Source organism: Perissodus microlepis, chromosome 22 (assembly GCF_051167445.1).
Source record: "Perissodus microlepis isolate ML-2025 ecotype Zambia chromosome 22, ASM5116744v1, whole genome shotgun sequence".
Classification (NCBI taxonomy): Eukaryota; Metazoa; Chordata; class Actinopteri; order Cichliformes; family Cichlidae; genus Perissodus; species Perissodus microlepis.
In genome coordinates, this window is record NC_140481.1 from 27,260,326 (window position 1) to 27,276,066 (window position 15,741).

General features: G+C 41.3%; 1 protein-coding gene across 1 annotated transcript in view; it reads left to right on the forward strand.

Annotated features, from left to right (window-relative positions):
- Positions 1–890: 890 nt before the first annotated feature.
- Positions 891–15,741, forward strand: part of LOC146363380 (microtubule-actin cross-linking factor 1-like) — a 109,075-nt gene continuing 94,224 nt past the window's right edge. The window contains exons 1-2 of the mRNA XM_084919782.1: positions 891–1,542; positions 11,258–11,492. Coding sequence (XP_084775908.1) covers positions 11,270–11,492 — 223 coding nt within the window. The 5' untranslated portion in view covers positions 891–1,542; positions 11,258–11,269. The remainder of the gene's footprint in view (positions 1,543–11,257; positions 11,493–15,741) is intronic.

The following is a 15,741-nucleotide window of genomic DNA, read 5'->3' on the forward strand; positions in this document are numbered from 1 at the left end:
TCTTATCAGCCTGAGCGCCAAATACACTGATACCTTAAAAAACATCATTTTTACTCACTGCACTGAACATTACCACTACAGTTTGCTCAGTACGCTCCTTAATGAAACCCGCATATATCACCCCACTTCAGACTTTAGCTTTTATCATCACATGCAACCTGACGGTCAGTTTAGTGAAAAGAGAAGATTGAAACAGATCCCAGACCAGAGCGGTAAAAAGTTCCACAGAGCAATTTAAAAAGAGAAGCAGTGTTTAACATGATCGAGAGCTGCATGAGAAGATGATCTTGAAAGGGAGGATGGTGACATTTAAATCAGGTGAAGACTAATTTGTTTTAGAGGCCTTTTCCTGGAGCCTTTTTGTGTTTTTCTGGAGGCAAACTGGAGCATGATAGTGATTGGCAACCCCAAATCAGTGAGCTAAAAGACATGAAAATGCCACATGGGGCCAAAGTGATAACTGCATGAATCTGTGTTGATCTTCTGTGGTTTCATATTAGAGATACCTTCATATAGTCCTTTTTTTTTTTAATTAAATTAAATTATATATGTTTAGATACAGAGCGGTGAAGTCCGGTCTGTTCCTGGAGTCCAGTTTTCTCCTAACTGAGTAACGCGGGACTCCAGCGTCAGCTCAGACTGTGAAGGATCTCCTCCCAGAAGACTGGGAGCGGCACCCCAAACTCTCTCAATGCTTTCCACTGCGCCCCGTTCCTCCAGCTGTAATCAATTGCTTTTTAAGATACTCCCTGCCTTCCTCCAGCTGTTTGGAGAAGGGAGAGGAGGGGTGGCGATGGTAGTATGGAGGGATTATAAAATCCCAGATTAATACGATCGCATGTGGCGTAAAAGCGCGGACCAGATCAAGCGCTGCTTCTTTTACATAATCCCGAAATATGTGAATGGAGCAAATGCACCACCGTGAACGCCTGTGGTTTCCCTATTCTCTAAGAGATTTAAGAGAAAGTACGTGTGTGTGTGTGTGTGTGTGTGTGTGTGTGTGTGTGTCAGTCAGTCAGTCAGTGAATGTGTGTGCGCGCGTCTCGGTCCGGGTTTGGCGGTGCTGCTGAGCCACAGATGACGCAGGAGTACACCCGAAATCTCAATTTCCGCGACACTTACACACTCAGTAGTCATGGGTTAAGTATCGTAGCCGTGAAAACAGCCTATTTAACAGAAAAGAGAGATTGTGTGTGTGTGTGTGTGAAAGCGGACCGGGAGAGGAGGGCTGGTGGGGGGTTGCTGAAGGCGAGAGGAGCAGAGAGAGAGAGAGAGAAGCAGAGACTGAGAGAGGGGGAAAGGAGGAGGAATAGGACAGCCATTACCATTCAGGATCACGTTGCCCGCTGTTCTCTCCAGCCTCATCCCACCGGCTGCGTGTCGGTTCGGTTTTGGAGCAAAAAACCTTGAATACAAAGCCGGAAAACATCCAAGCTTCCATCCACCCATCTACCCCCAGGAGGAGAGGGAGCAGCGGCGGCAGCATCCCCGGCCTCCCTCGCGCTGTGCTTGGATTCCAGGACCGCTGCTGCCCCGGGGAAGGTAAGCGGCTCCGGAGCTCGTGCAGGCAGGCAGCTCGTGTCTGTGCTTCACACTCTCTCGTGCGCGTTCAAACCATCGTGATCATGTGTTTTCACGAGCTGTCAGGCCCGCTGCTGTTATGGAGTGTTTACAGGGACAAAACTGATGCTTATCAGCTCAAAACGGATCGCTGTTACTCACTTTAAAAGCAATTTACAGACATGTTCAATAAGAACTGCAGACCAATCATAACTTGTGCACAGGTTATAATATATGGAGGGAGTTGTTTTTTTTTTTCCAGACTCAACGTGTTGCTCATTAGCTCTGCGTTTATTGGCGTGATTTCCAAGAGATGCACTGCAAGTTTTAGTAATCTCATACATCCGCCCTGTTTCTAAGCACACCGCTCATGATTTGTGTGCTGAAGGGCTGGGCTGGAAATAACCAGCGGACATTCACACTGAGAGAGATATAGAGGGGGTTTCTGGGTCGTGAGAAGGCTGCCGTGGCTGTTTCTCCTAATGAGACACTCAGCAGCAGCAGTATGGAAGCAGCATTTAGTCAACAGTGCCAACCACAAATGGATAAATGTAATCAGTTGGTGTTATCCATCCAAGCAGTGGCCGTGTGTTGGACAAAGAGCTCCCTGCTTTCCAGCCTTTCAGTGCGCGCACACAGCGTTTGGGCTCCATGTCTGATGTCCATTCATGCAAACACATTCCCTCCTCACAATCAAAGGGAAAGACAGACAGAGAGGGAGCGAGGCAAGCGTGCAACGCTGGTGTCACGAAACACCAGCTGCAGCTATATCTCTGTTATATGTGCACCAACACGCCCCGTGAGAGGCTGCCATTATTGATCCGTGCAATCCCTGCAGCCAATTATATCCAGAGACACCCCATCATCACCAGCAGCACCTCCATCTCTACCTGCTGCATGAATCCCAGTGGGCTCCATAACTGCAGGCTGTCTATCTGTCTGGAAAATACTGGATATAATGTGCAAGGTGCAGCCAGAGGAAGGGAAAAACAGGATTCAAGCAGGAGTCCCCTCCTGCCGTTCAGCACCAGATGGTCAAATATACATCTCGCTCTAGCCTTATGCTGGACATTCAGCTTTCAGACTACTACACTCCTAACACTCTCAAACCTTCATTTCCATTTAAATGGTCGTTTTAAATTGGTTTCTTCCATTTTTTCCTCTGCATTGCCATGGACACACCTCCTTACTACTGCATGTTACAGTGCAGGAAAGCACCAACATGTCTGTGAGGATGGGGATAGAAGACAGGACTGTTATAGTGCGAGACGTGGTCGTTATTTAATTTGCAATGAATTGTGGAATGTCTGGTTTATTTCAATCAGATCATCCAATTTAGACTAACAGCAGTGGAAGCTGTTGTTGCTTAGTGTCATAAACAAGTGAAAAGTGGACATTATAGGCGCCTAGAGCTCAAGGTGACACCTCCAGATTTCCTGTTTTTGTACGTCCAGCAGTTGAAAGCCAAGAGATGCTCAATTTATAATGAAATAAAATAAAAACAAAAGACTAATTAATCCATGCTGGAATATATAAATATATCTAAACTGCTCGTTTTGATCAACTAAAAAACGAAAACAATAAAAGCAGCAAAATCTGAACATCTGAGACACTGGGAGCCAGCGGATGTTTGGATTTTTACTCATCTCTCCTTTTTTTTCTTTTTTTTTTTATACCAAACATGTCGTTTCCACCATGCCTCATTTGCTTCATTACAGGTTATGGCTTTGGTGTGGACACAAGTCACTTTTTGGCTGATTATAACCTGTCTTCTTTATTTTAAAAAGCCTGATGGTGAGGGAAAATGAAGACTTTCCAAGCATATAGTATGATCCTTGCCTCATTTCACAGCTTTAAATCCTTCCCCTTCAAGTGGTTCTGGCTGTTATCAGGCTAGGATTACCCCCATTCGAGAACCAGTGGGCATGTTATCATTCATTTGGAGTGTGGTGTCCACCTGATGAATGAACTTCATTCACATTTTAGCTTTACTTTAGTCTCCGTCAGCTTCTGAGGGTAAACATCCAGCATTTTATCAACTATATTTTCCATCCTGTTCACTAGCTTGTTGCCAGTGTGATATTTTTATCCTGGGACTTGTTTGGGAACAAAGTGACTTATCCATTTAGTCATTCAGCGTTGTTTTCATGGTGCTGAAATCGTCCCTCTGCTCTTTGTGAAATTCATGACTGGCACCTCTTCTGTCTGTCTGTCTGTCTGGCCAAGATTCTCTGTGTTGATTTTCTTCTCCCTGCAGCTTTCTGGTCTGCAGAGAGCATTTTTACCATGAGTGAATAAAGGTGGAACAAAGCCAGAGACATACGGAAACACTAACATTACTTATCGCCACATCCTGGAGCAGTAAATATTGACGAGCGTATACAAGACAGGCATACGATGACAAACGATCAGGTCATTCAAATAAGAGATCCTGTTTCTTGTGTCATCCTTGCTCATCTATGCACATACTTTTCTTTCTTTTGTTTAGCTGTCCTTTTTTTTCACTCTCATGTTGATGGACTCCAGTACACTCATGCCAAGCAGCTTTGTTGGCAGTCCAGTCCCATTTGTGTATTTATGCATGCATACTTTCGTGTGAGTGTCTGCATGTGTATTAATGTATGTCTGTGTGTGCACGCGTGGGGGAGCTCAGTCTAGCCATTCATTTATCCAGTCAGTCAGCCGTTGGTGTGTTACTCATCATAGCTGGCAGCTGCAGTTTAAAGGGAGGCATTTCTCATTCATTCTTATATTACACTGACTATTTACACTTTTAATAACTGACGTAAGGAACACGCTTTAGATATGCTTATTACATGTATGCAATGGGAGGGAAAGAAGTTGCATCACTTACATTGTCCTACCTTTCTCCATTTTTTCTGACTTATCTTATTGAAATATGTCCTCTATAGATATGGCTCTCCTTATTTCCCAGATTCTCACAGTGAGACGGTGATGCAACACAGATGTAAACATGCCCCTTTGCTAACCTTTTTTTTAAACAAACATAAAATTTAAGCAGGTTTTTTTTTTTTAACAATAAATCTTATTTCCAGCATATGATATATTCTCTTTGTTTTGTTTCCAGGAGCTTTACTGATTTTTAGATCATTACATCAGGTTTTATTTGCATTTTACACAGAATCTCAGCTTTTTGGACACAGGGTTGTACCCTTCAGCTCAGTGACATGCTGATCTTTCTTACTCAATATGTAATTTATCCAATTTATACACAAAGAAACAAAAACAAACAATAATCTTGTCAACCTTTATATGTTAAATACAGACATGGGAGCAAGTATCATCTTTTTATGCAATATTTTTTTTTAAAAGCAAAAGAAAAATGAATTAAATTGAAGTTTTACAGTTAGTAATGTTAGCCTTTTTTCCTTGTGCTAAGCTAATCACTGATTGCTGACTCTTGTTTTTTATTTAGCATATATTTCCAAACTTATATTGTTTATCTGTAATCTAATAAATGTAAGTATGATCTAAAGGGATTTAAGCCAACTTAAACTGGAAAACCTTAAAATTAAAAGCATAAAATATTGCAGGTCCTTTTTCAATAAGCTAGACTAGTTAGCTTTTAGCTTTTAAGTTGAGTTTTTGATTTTTTCCCCCCTTTGACTGGGTTTAGCAGCACCACATAAATCAGGTCAGTCAACCAAATAATAAATTCAATGTATTTAATTTTAATCATCAGAAATAGAAACAGTGGGTACGCTAGCATTTGCTAAAGCTACTTGCATTACTGGATAAAGCTAATCAGTGCACCCTTATAAAAAGGAAATAGAAAAATGTAGTTTGTATAAATGTGACTATATTAAACCACAGTATAAGACATGTACAGCTACAGGAAAAACTAAGCTTATCTCATAATTCAGCAGCTTGTAGAAGCAGCTTTAGTAGCAGTATCCTGTATGCCTCTGTCAGTATTTCATATTGTTGAGCTAAACTTGCTAAACTTTGTTCGTTTTCTTCACACTCTTTTATGCATAGCTCTCATAAGGTCACACCACAGTGTTTCTGGCTAAGGTCTGTACTTTCACTGCTCATTGCTGTACTTTGATTCTTGATTCTAAAAAATTAACATATTTTATTTGTTAATTTTTTCACTAATTGGACTGTCATTAACTTTAACATGCTAACTGAAGCCTGTAGAGTCTGAGATGTAGCTCTTAGATTTTTACAGTTTCTCTGAGCATTACACGGTCTGACCTGAGGGGGAATTTGGTGGGACATCCACTCCTGGGACGATTGTGACGTTGTGAATCACCTAAGTGCTCCAGACCAGCACACTGTCAAAACATCTGCTTTCAGAGGTGGCCATACTTACTGATAATCAGCTGTTTAAGTGCATTTGATTAGCAGCACACCAGAGAGTGTACATTAATCTTCACAATACTCAGCGTAGTCTGTGAAAGTTTTCATTTGCACTTGACTCTAAGTTTTACACATTTACTAGTGAAAACAACGATAAATGTTTTTCGTACTTTTCCATAAGTGCAATCAAAGCAGTTTGAATGCTCTTTTTTGAATTTGTTGAATTTGTTTGTGTATATTTCGATGTCATTATAATATTTAGAATATATAGAATACAAAAAAAAGGTCAGGTTAAGGTAATAACTTAGTTTCAATCAACTACAGTTTGTAGTTTCTTTGTCAGACTTCATATCTCAGTCTATTTTGGGGGGTTGTTTCAGGTTTTACTGGGTTAGTTGGGAGCATGCAGGTTCCCAGATTTTGCAGGATGTACACAATGAGTCACATGTTAATCAGTTGTGTTTTCTTGTTTGGTGGCTTTATGTTACGGTGTGTGTCAGGGATTGTTTTTGTCCAATGAGCATGAATGTCAGTGAAACTCTCATCAGTGGCTGTTACCATGCTGGAATGCCGCCCTGAAGAGACGAGAGTTTCACCGGCAGTTACGACCGTTAGTCTGCAAATGTCTGGATTTCTCTCGCTCCTCAAATCTCTTTTCCTGTCTTCCCTCGTCGCTCGTTCTCACTCTACATCTCTGTCACAGTCTCTCTCTGTTTTATGTTACTTTTGTTTCCTGCAGCACACACACACACACACATTCAGACACACACACGCTGCTGAGACTAAGCTGTGGGAACAGACCGTGTCCATGTAAATCCTGGCTGCGAGTTATAAATCAGGCCAGTCAACCATCCAGTACCTTTGTTTGGTTTCATTGAACTGCTACAGTCTGTCACAGGAAGAGGCCAAAAGCTCTGCGTGTATATATGTCCTATATATACAAATACGCCTTTATTACAATATTATTGTTTGATAGAAAACCTAAGCAACAGCAGTGTTGTTTAACCATTCAGTGCTTTTCTCCCTTTTGTAAATGGGATGTTTTTGACTTTTGTTAAACCAGGCAAATAATTTAAAGACATTTATTCAGGCTCGAAGAACATTTGTGGGTCATTTCAGAGTCGCGTGATACCTCTTAGATCTATCAGTTAGTAGATTTGTGAAATTAATAACAAAAATCATCTAACAAATAGTTTCAATGTGGGGCACATTTTTATATTGATTGTCTAAAAATGTTTAACTGAAAGTCTAAAATCAAATCAAGAGGAACAGGGTTAGTTTTTATGAACCACAGTCATGTGTTGGTTAGTGCCTCACACCAAGAAGGTTCTGGGTTTGAACCCGCTGGCCTCTCTGTGTTTGGATTGCATGTTGCTGGTCATTTGCTTTTTTTAAATCATAATTAATGGGATATAATAAGTTTAATAAGAAGGAGGAAAGGCCCAAGGGCACAGAGGCAGAAATGCAGAGGAATGGATGTTCCTGCAGGGATTTGGAGCAGATTACCCAGAGCTGAGTGCAGTGGCAGGGACTCATCACTGACCTGTGCTTCTCATGGAGTGAAGAACATAGACCAGTGATTAATGACAGCAACAATCATGGCAGCACATCACCTGAGTAGCTTGGACTGAAGGTACTGATTAGAATTTGGTGAGCGGAGGTTAAAGGTCACTGTCACTTTACAAAAAAAACCCACCCATATTTAACCATAAATCACACATTTCTCCAATAATTCTAACAGACTGTACACAAATTTCTCACTGGAAAAAATCTGAAGTGATATTTATTTCTAAAAGTTCAATAGTTATCTTTACCATGACGAAATAATACGACATAAAACTCTGACTTTTATTAAGAAGTGCCAATTGTGAGCATGTTTGGTCAGATATTAAATTGGTGACTCAAATCTTTTCTGGCCACCTATTAAATTCCTTCAAAATCTTCCATATAAAAGTATGATATGTGAGTGTGAACAGGAAGAGAGGCAACCTGTAACTTCACTGGTTGGTTAAGGTGTACACCCGAAAGGTGGTAATTCTTCTGTAGACATGAAGAAAAGATTAAACAGTTGGTGTGTCAGAAAGCAATGATTAAGTTAAGCACTTTTGAGAAACTAGGGCTCAAATTAACCTGTGGTGGCCCCTTTTCAGTGTATATTTTAAAGTGTAATGGCTGGAATTCACCAAACTGTGTGTGTGCTTTTCTTTAATGGTCTTATTGAGGAAAGCTGTGTCTGTGAGTAAAAACGCCTTGGTGAGGGTCTCATCACAGAAGGAGTGAGCTCGCTCTTGCTCGCGTTTCTCCTCCTGGTAGTTTTCTTCAAAGTTCTCATTCTGTCTTCACGGAGCTGTAATGACACGGTGCGGCTTTGAAGCCTCAGTTCTGGCTCTATTTATAAAACCGCTTGTTGCAGTGGCACTGACTCACTGTCAGAAAGCGGCAGGGAACCAGACTTACACACACAGCTATACACCAGTGAGGTCGCTGAGAATTCTGGGAAGGCATTTAACCTCTTCCTCGCGGCGTTGCTGGGGAGACGGAGGGATTCAAGAAGTGGGGTTTTGCCAGCGGTTTAGCCAGAGGCCAGTCAGCAGAGGTGGAGGAGGAGGAGGATTTTTGGCAGCAGCGGAGCAGATGGAAATCTCAGCCGTTGTGTTGGACTCACACGTCGTGCAGTGAATCATTCCCACTCTGTGACCACCTCTCAGGTCATTCCACAGTGTAGTCTGCTACAGCATGGAGGGGGTAAACACAGATCTACTGTGACGAAGTCTTTGGCAGCCAGCAGAAGTTATTCAGCGACAATCTGCAACACTTTGAGGGTTAAGCCGATTGTTTGCTGAGGAGAATTTCTCATTTCTCAGAGGTTGCGGTGTTCGCTTTTAGCTCTAACTGTCGGTGGATGAACTGTAAAACAAACAGTATCCCCGTCTAGTGAAGTTGGCGGGCTTTTGAAAACAAGGAAATAAAAGTAATATGTCATCTCTAATTATTTAAAGATTATAACTTATTCTACTCTTGTTTAAAATCATCCAAATATCCCCTGATAAACACTGACATAAACAAGAAAAACATAATTTATTTGTGCATTCAAATACAACAGCTCTGCCATAATTTATACTTTGTGCTGAGTCCACTTTATAGTTACTGCTGAGGTCAAAGTCTGCATATTTTACCCACTGCACTGATTTAAATGGGGAGGAAATGTCATAAATGATGACGTTAATCAAGGCTGAATTCCATTTAACTGCTTTCAGTTTCAGGGTTCTGCTTTTACGCACAGTCCACAGACTCATTTGATTAGAACAAAGCTGCTGTTAGTGCTGTTAGTAACACCTGTACTTTTATGTACTTTTTCACAATAACAAGCTAGCATCCTGCTGCTCTCTCATGCATTCAGCTGCATTTGATATTATTGTCCCCCATTTTTAAACCTCAGCACAGAACTGCTGGGACTCCCTGTGGAGCTGAAATATAAGAGCTGATATAAGGCAATTCATTCTCTCAGAATAGAGGTGTGCTGAGTTTAGAGTTATTGATGTATTGATCCTGAGATGGACGGATCAGTTCATCGGGTCTCCAGAGTCCTACAAACACACACACACACACACACTTCCTTCTTGTGTGTGTGAGACGCCTGCAGCCCCTAATTCGCTTTAGAGAGGTAGGTTAAAGAGTGGAGATGAGCAACAGATAGAAGTGTAGAAACGTGAGAAGGTATAAGGAGTGAAAGCGAGACGAAGACAAAGGAAAAAGCTCTCTTCTGTCTTCCTGCATATTGACTCTTCTTTAAAAATAGAAACGCTACTCAGACTTTAAAATCTCATCTCGCTGCTCCTTTTTCATCACTGCCTCTGCTCAGCCTGCTGAACTGTTTCCCATCCCCCCACCTCAGCTCAGAGATTACTTTCTTCCATCACACCTGGAATCTTCCATATATCTATAAAAACTGGTCTGTGTCCAAACTGGAGCAGTTACACCAGCTTCTATCTCTTTTTATGCCTTAAAAGTTTGCATGATCTTTGTGTTTGTCCAGGGGCTGTAAATGTAGCTGTAACCTTACAGCTCAGCTGAGGGAGGACAGTGTCAGTGTTTATGCTGTCAGGAGCATGACCCCCCTCATCACGGATAGATGCTTCAGCGCTGTGATGTAGCTGGCAGTCTAATTCAGCCAAAGGGAAACAGTGTGAGTCTGCTCACGACAAGCTTGCAGACTTGTTTGTGCAATCTGGTTGTGATTTTTGGAAAGAAATATTACTGTGGAGTTTATCAAAAGTTTGAGCACCACGAAGCGAGTGTCATTGAGTTCCACTGTAATCAGGAAAACGCAGACATCTATCTGGATGTCTAAAGAGCACACTAAGATAGAGGAAAAATATAAATAAATAACAGTTTGGAATGAGTTCCCATTTGAGCAATTTGTCAGTGCACACACAACTTTGAAGAAAATTGTGTTTTTAAAAAGCTTGAAAGATGTTTTTTTTTAAATAATAGATGTTGCAAAAATGCCATGTGGGGTAAAGAAATCCACAAAATGTACAAAATAAGAAGCTTTTTCAGTAATGTAGGAACATGGACCACATCTATTTTAGAAGCATCCATCCGAGAGGTGATGTACAGATCAACAGTGTTTGGACTGTGATTGGATAACTACATCTATGGCCAGTTTAGACTTACCAGTTAATGTCACATGATACCATCTTTGGCCTCTGAGAGGAAGCCAGAGTGCTGAAACCCATGCAGGCACAGGGAGAACATGTAAACACATAGAAAAGCATCAGCTAATCACAAGGTTTGAACACAGAGCCTTCTTGCTGTGAGGCACAGTTCAAACCACCGCGCCTCCGTGTTGCAGAAGCAGTCTGTGCATTATTTATGTGTCGGTCCAAGCACATAAATAGCGATTTAAGAGGGTAAAGCAAGCGGTCCGCTTTATGCATTCTGATCAACTGAAGCTAAGGATGAAATTTCATTTGTGTCTCAAAGTTACATCTTTCATGTTTTGTTTATTCGAACAAGCCTCAGACATTTCCAGTGCGATGTGTGTCGTCTTCTTCTCTGAGCCGCTGTTTCGCTTCCATCCAGCTGTCGCTGCACATCTGCAGCTTCCTGAAAACTGAAGCGATCATCTGGACACAATGATTAGTTTAACCCAGTTCATTCTCCTTCCTCATTTCTCTCATCCGTCTTGCTACATTACTACTGTTGTTATGTTACAACTTTGCATCATTCATGACCCCTGCGTGATCACACTTTAAGCAAGCAATAAATTATCGAGTGTTTCCACGTTGTCCTTCTTTTCTGACCTCTTTTCTCTTCCCACATCCCTTTTTCCTCCTACCATCCTTCCTCTCCTTCCTTCTCCTCCTTGCAGCCCTAAGCAGAGATGGAGTCTTCGGATGATGATACTCTGAGTGAGCGCTCCTGCGTCAGCGAGCCGTCATTCCGTAGCGAGCGTTCAGGGGGGTCGTTATCCCCGTGTACATCAGGACTTGTGGGCCCACCGGGAGACACTTTGCCATGGAACCTGTCCAAGCATGAGAGGAAGAAGAGGAAGAGCCAAGATTCAGTGTTGGACCCAGCAGAGAGGGCGGTGGTTCGCGTCGCAGGTGAGTTGATAAATGTAATACTTTATCTTTCTGCCTTTGAGCAACACTCAAGGGAAGCTTCCAGGAGATGGTGAAGAGGCAGAATTTTGCTGATTGACCGCTATAAAAGCAGAGTGGGGCTTTCAGGCACAACTTTACCTGCTTTCATGAAGGATTGAAACTATACAGAGAGGTCTTCAGAAGCTTCATGGGTCATTGCCATCACAGGGTCGTTTGTGAGGCATTGCCTCCCAACATCCTGTGAGCTATTACGGTTACATGGGTCAAGATGTGAGCCTGTTCTCCTGTGTTGTGCCATGTGTCTGCGGAGTGGTTGTTTGGTTCTTCCTGTGTAAAGGTCCCAGCACTCCTCACTGCATTGCACAGTATACACTACCTGCTTTGTTCATTTTTGTCTGAGGGTGTTGCTGGGTCTGAAATGTTCTGGGACGTCATGCTCTGAGAAAAATCTTCTGAGTTTCTATGAAAAACCTGCTGCATAAGAGACGACAGTGTTACTATGTCTGTCTTCTGCCTTTTCCTGCTTCTGTCCGAGTTCTTCCTTTTGCCTTTTTTGTGAGTCAATGAAGGCTGAGTTTGGATAACCACAGTTTTAAGTCCTCTTTAAATATATGTGTCTGGTTTGTAGCGTTCGTTAGTTGATAACCCCGAAGCTTTTAGCTCCATAAGATTGAGTGCTACAAGGGGAAAACTGCTGTAAAATGCACTCTGATGGAACATTAAAACTGACAGGAGCAAAGCACAGTTGTTGCACATCAAAGGTTCTTAGTTTGAACGTTCCTGGTCAGCTGGATCCTGACGTGAGATTGGTTGGACATTTCAAAGCTGACTGCAAGGTGTGTGGATGTGAGCATGAATGATTGTCTGTATTTAGCCCTGCCATTGTCACGGATTAGGTGTTTGCTGCCTCTTTCCCTGTGTCAGCTGGGATTAGGGTGCAGCGCAGCCCCCTGATGTCATGGTTGGATAAGAAGTTTAGAAAATGGATGTAGTGTGTCATTTTCAATCAAAATGAAGCTTTATACAAAACATAAAATATAAGCAACGTCAGCAGCATGGGAACATTCAGGTTGCTTTGCTCAGGAATTGCTTTTGCAAAATAACAGGAGGTCAGGGACCAATTAATAAAGAAATATACAAGTAATAGAGGTTGTTCAGGTATCTGATCAGGACGCCTCCTGGATGCTGAAGAGATTATATCTCTCAGCTGGCTTTGGAACGACTCAGCGTCCCCCAGTGGAAGATTTGGCTGGGGTGAAGGAAGTCTTCTGCCCAGTGACTCAGGCTCAAATGGATGGATGGATATATGTATCAAATGAAATGAATAAACAACCAAAACGGTTAAGAGTTCCAGAGTTTTTGGTTACTTTTTGTTCCCCATTTTAGTTTGAAAATATTTCATAACTTAAGTGTTCTCAGCATATTTACTTCCTGTCAGTGTGACATCCCACCGTTCATAATTATTGCCAGAAACCAAGTGTTTCCACAGTTCTGTAGTTTAGTTTACCCACTGTGCCTACATCTAGCTGCCCTTGTGATGAGTTCCTTGACTTTAGGTTTTCAGTCATGTATAGTTTCTCCTCCTGTTTGTATCTTTGTTGAGAACATCCCGTGGCTTTACAGTCCCTTATATTAACAGACTTGAATCAATAAGTAATAAGAAATGCGTAGGCAGGGCATCTACAGCTCTAATGTAGAAAAGCTGACATTGGACCAACCTTTTGTTACTGAAAAGACTCCTAAAAGGAAACACGTCGCTCTCATATTATTTGTCTTTTTATCACTAAATATCTCTGCAAAAAGGTTTTTTTCTTCTTGTCGTGAATTATTCCTCATGCATCCACTCTCACATGCACACTGACATTTTCACTAATCACAGGGCTTCTTTCGAGCTGTCATTAAGCATCCTCTGAAAAAAGCCTCATCTCCTTAAATGTCAAAGAAATGAGAAGAAATTTCTAGTCTTTTATTTATGGGATGGATAAAGACGTCTGCGGCTTGTTATTAAAAGTGTTATCGTGTAACACTCAGATGTAATAATCACTGTTTTCTTAGTTATCGGTTTTAATAATGGTGGTTAGCAAATGTCAATAAAGAGCTGTAAGCAGCATGAACCTTGAATATAAGAAAACATTTAGTTTCATTGTGAAGGCAGCAGAGATGAGCTTTATCTCATTTTTATTGTGTACATTCCTGCGTGCAGGGATCACATGTCAAAGTCAGGAGGCTGTATCATCCTCTCGTATTTGTGGTAACAGAAGATGGAGGAGAAATGTAGGTTACTCAGTTCTCTAGAGAAGCCGGGGCTCCCCTGCTCACGTAATGGATCACTGGCAGCACGCCTTTTTTTAAATACAGAGAAGAGGGGACCTCGAGTTTGATAATTGAGGGAAATGAAGTAAAAGCAGGCTCATCTGTGGCTTTCCCCTCTGATGTCGTCTAATAATTGTGCTTATTTTTTCAGTTTGAGGCTTTTATATAAATGCGCTTCAGTGGATGGACAGTAAGGCCTCCAGCTTCGTCAGCATGCTCTATAACTCTGCTGGCCTACAGCTGATCCAGCAGTAGAGGAAACTCTGATCATAGCACATCATATAGCAGCTTAACAGCTCTCCAATGAGGCAACAATCACAGCATCTTATCAACAACAGGACGGCTGCCAATAACAAGCAATTTTTAGATTATTTGGCAACCTACATCTTTGTTCAGCATTTTTTTCTCTTATCACACTTTTCTTAATCTTATCTGTTTTCCTTAAATTACTTTTAGTTCAAATCACTATTGAAGGTATATTTGATTTTTTTTCAATATTTATTTTGACAACAGAATAGTGATTACCACTCAGGAGGTTTCTTCTCAAAGTGAATTATACTTTCTTAATGCCTTCACTTTGCACTCTCCTTGTTTTTTTGAGACTATAATTGAAACCCAAAAAGGCGGGCGCTCCAGAAACCTCGAGGAGCCAGATTTATTGCTTCTATAATCAGCGCACCAATTTTAAGCTGTCTGACATAATCAATAACCCTTTCAGCATTGCTAACTTGCATTAGGCAACACACAGTGCTTCTGTTCCACTGAGGATTTAAATGATTTATCATTATTATTAGTCTGTTATTCATTTATTGTGATTTCTACATTTATGTTCAATTTAATGACATCATCAAATCATCTTCTTTCATAAATACCTTAAATTTTTTAAGAGAACCAAAAATGTTACATGCACACCCGTGCTATTTGTTTACATTCTTCCAGTGAGGTTTGGTGTTGTTCTGTGAGGAAATATGTTGGTTGGGATGTTGAAGCAGGGAGGCGATAAGTGGCAGTGAAAGTCTACGTTTCAGACATGGAAACAGCATGTAGGTCAGGGCCGGGTGAAGGAGTTCATATCATCAGCACAATCAGGTCAAGAGAGATGGCTCACTCTGCGTGTGTGTGTGTGTGTGTGTGTGTGTGTGTGTGTGTGTGTGTGTGTGTGTGTGTGTGTGTGTGTGTGTGTGTGTGTGTGTGTGTCTTGTATTTGTATCTCAGTGCTGATACTCTTACAACATAGACATGGAGAAAGTTTGAGATATTTGCTGCCCTGGAACCATTTCAAGGCCTCCCACATTAATGTTTTAGAGTCTCTTCCATTCACAGGAGAAGCCCGTCAGATACTTTTATGGCTGTTTTTAGAGAAGCTTTCACTTTCTTGTCCTTCCTAAATCTGTCAGCAAATGTTTGGAGAAAGGAATCTGTTGCCTGACGCTGCAGTAGAGCTCCCATTAAAGACCTTTTATGTTTTATTAATGTACTTAATTCACTTATGTTAGTTTCACAGAACAGAGGACCATGTGTGTGTTTACTTGTTTTTATGTTAGTGTGAAGATAGTGAGTGTCTGTATGTATATAATGAGTTTATCTGAACCAGCCCGGTGTTTCCTGCCAAGTAAAAATAAAGTTAGATGTGCAAGCTTTGTGGAGGAAAGGAAGATGACAAAGAGCAAAAGGGGAATTCAATTTGTACACTGGGTAAGTGAGAGTGCGTGTAAGACTGGCTCTCACATTCACACATCTACACATGGATGGCTTTTGAAATAAGGATAATAGATCAAAAGGAGGTGAAATGAAGGCAGCATGTGGTTAAAGGATAAACCTGTGAATAATGTCATGTGAAATACAATTTGACACAATCATGAAAACAGCTGGAACCAACTGATAAGTAAAGGTAAAACAAGAAAATAAATAAATCCATTTATAGATATTTACGGAC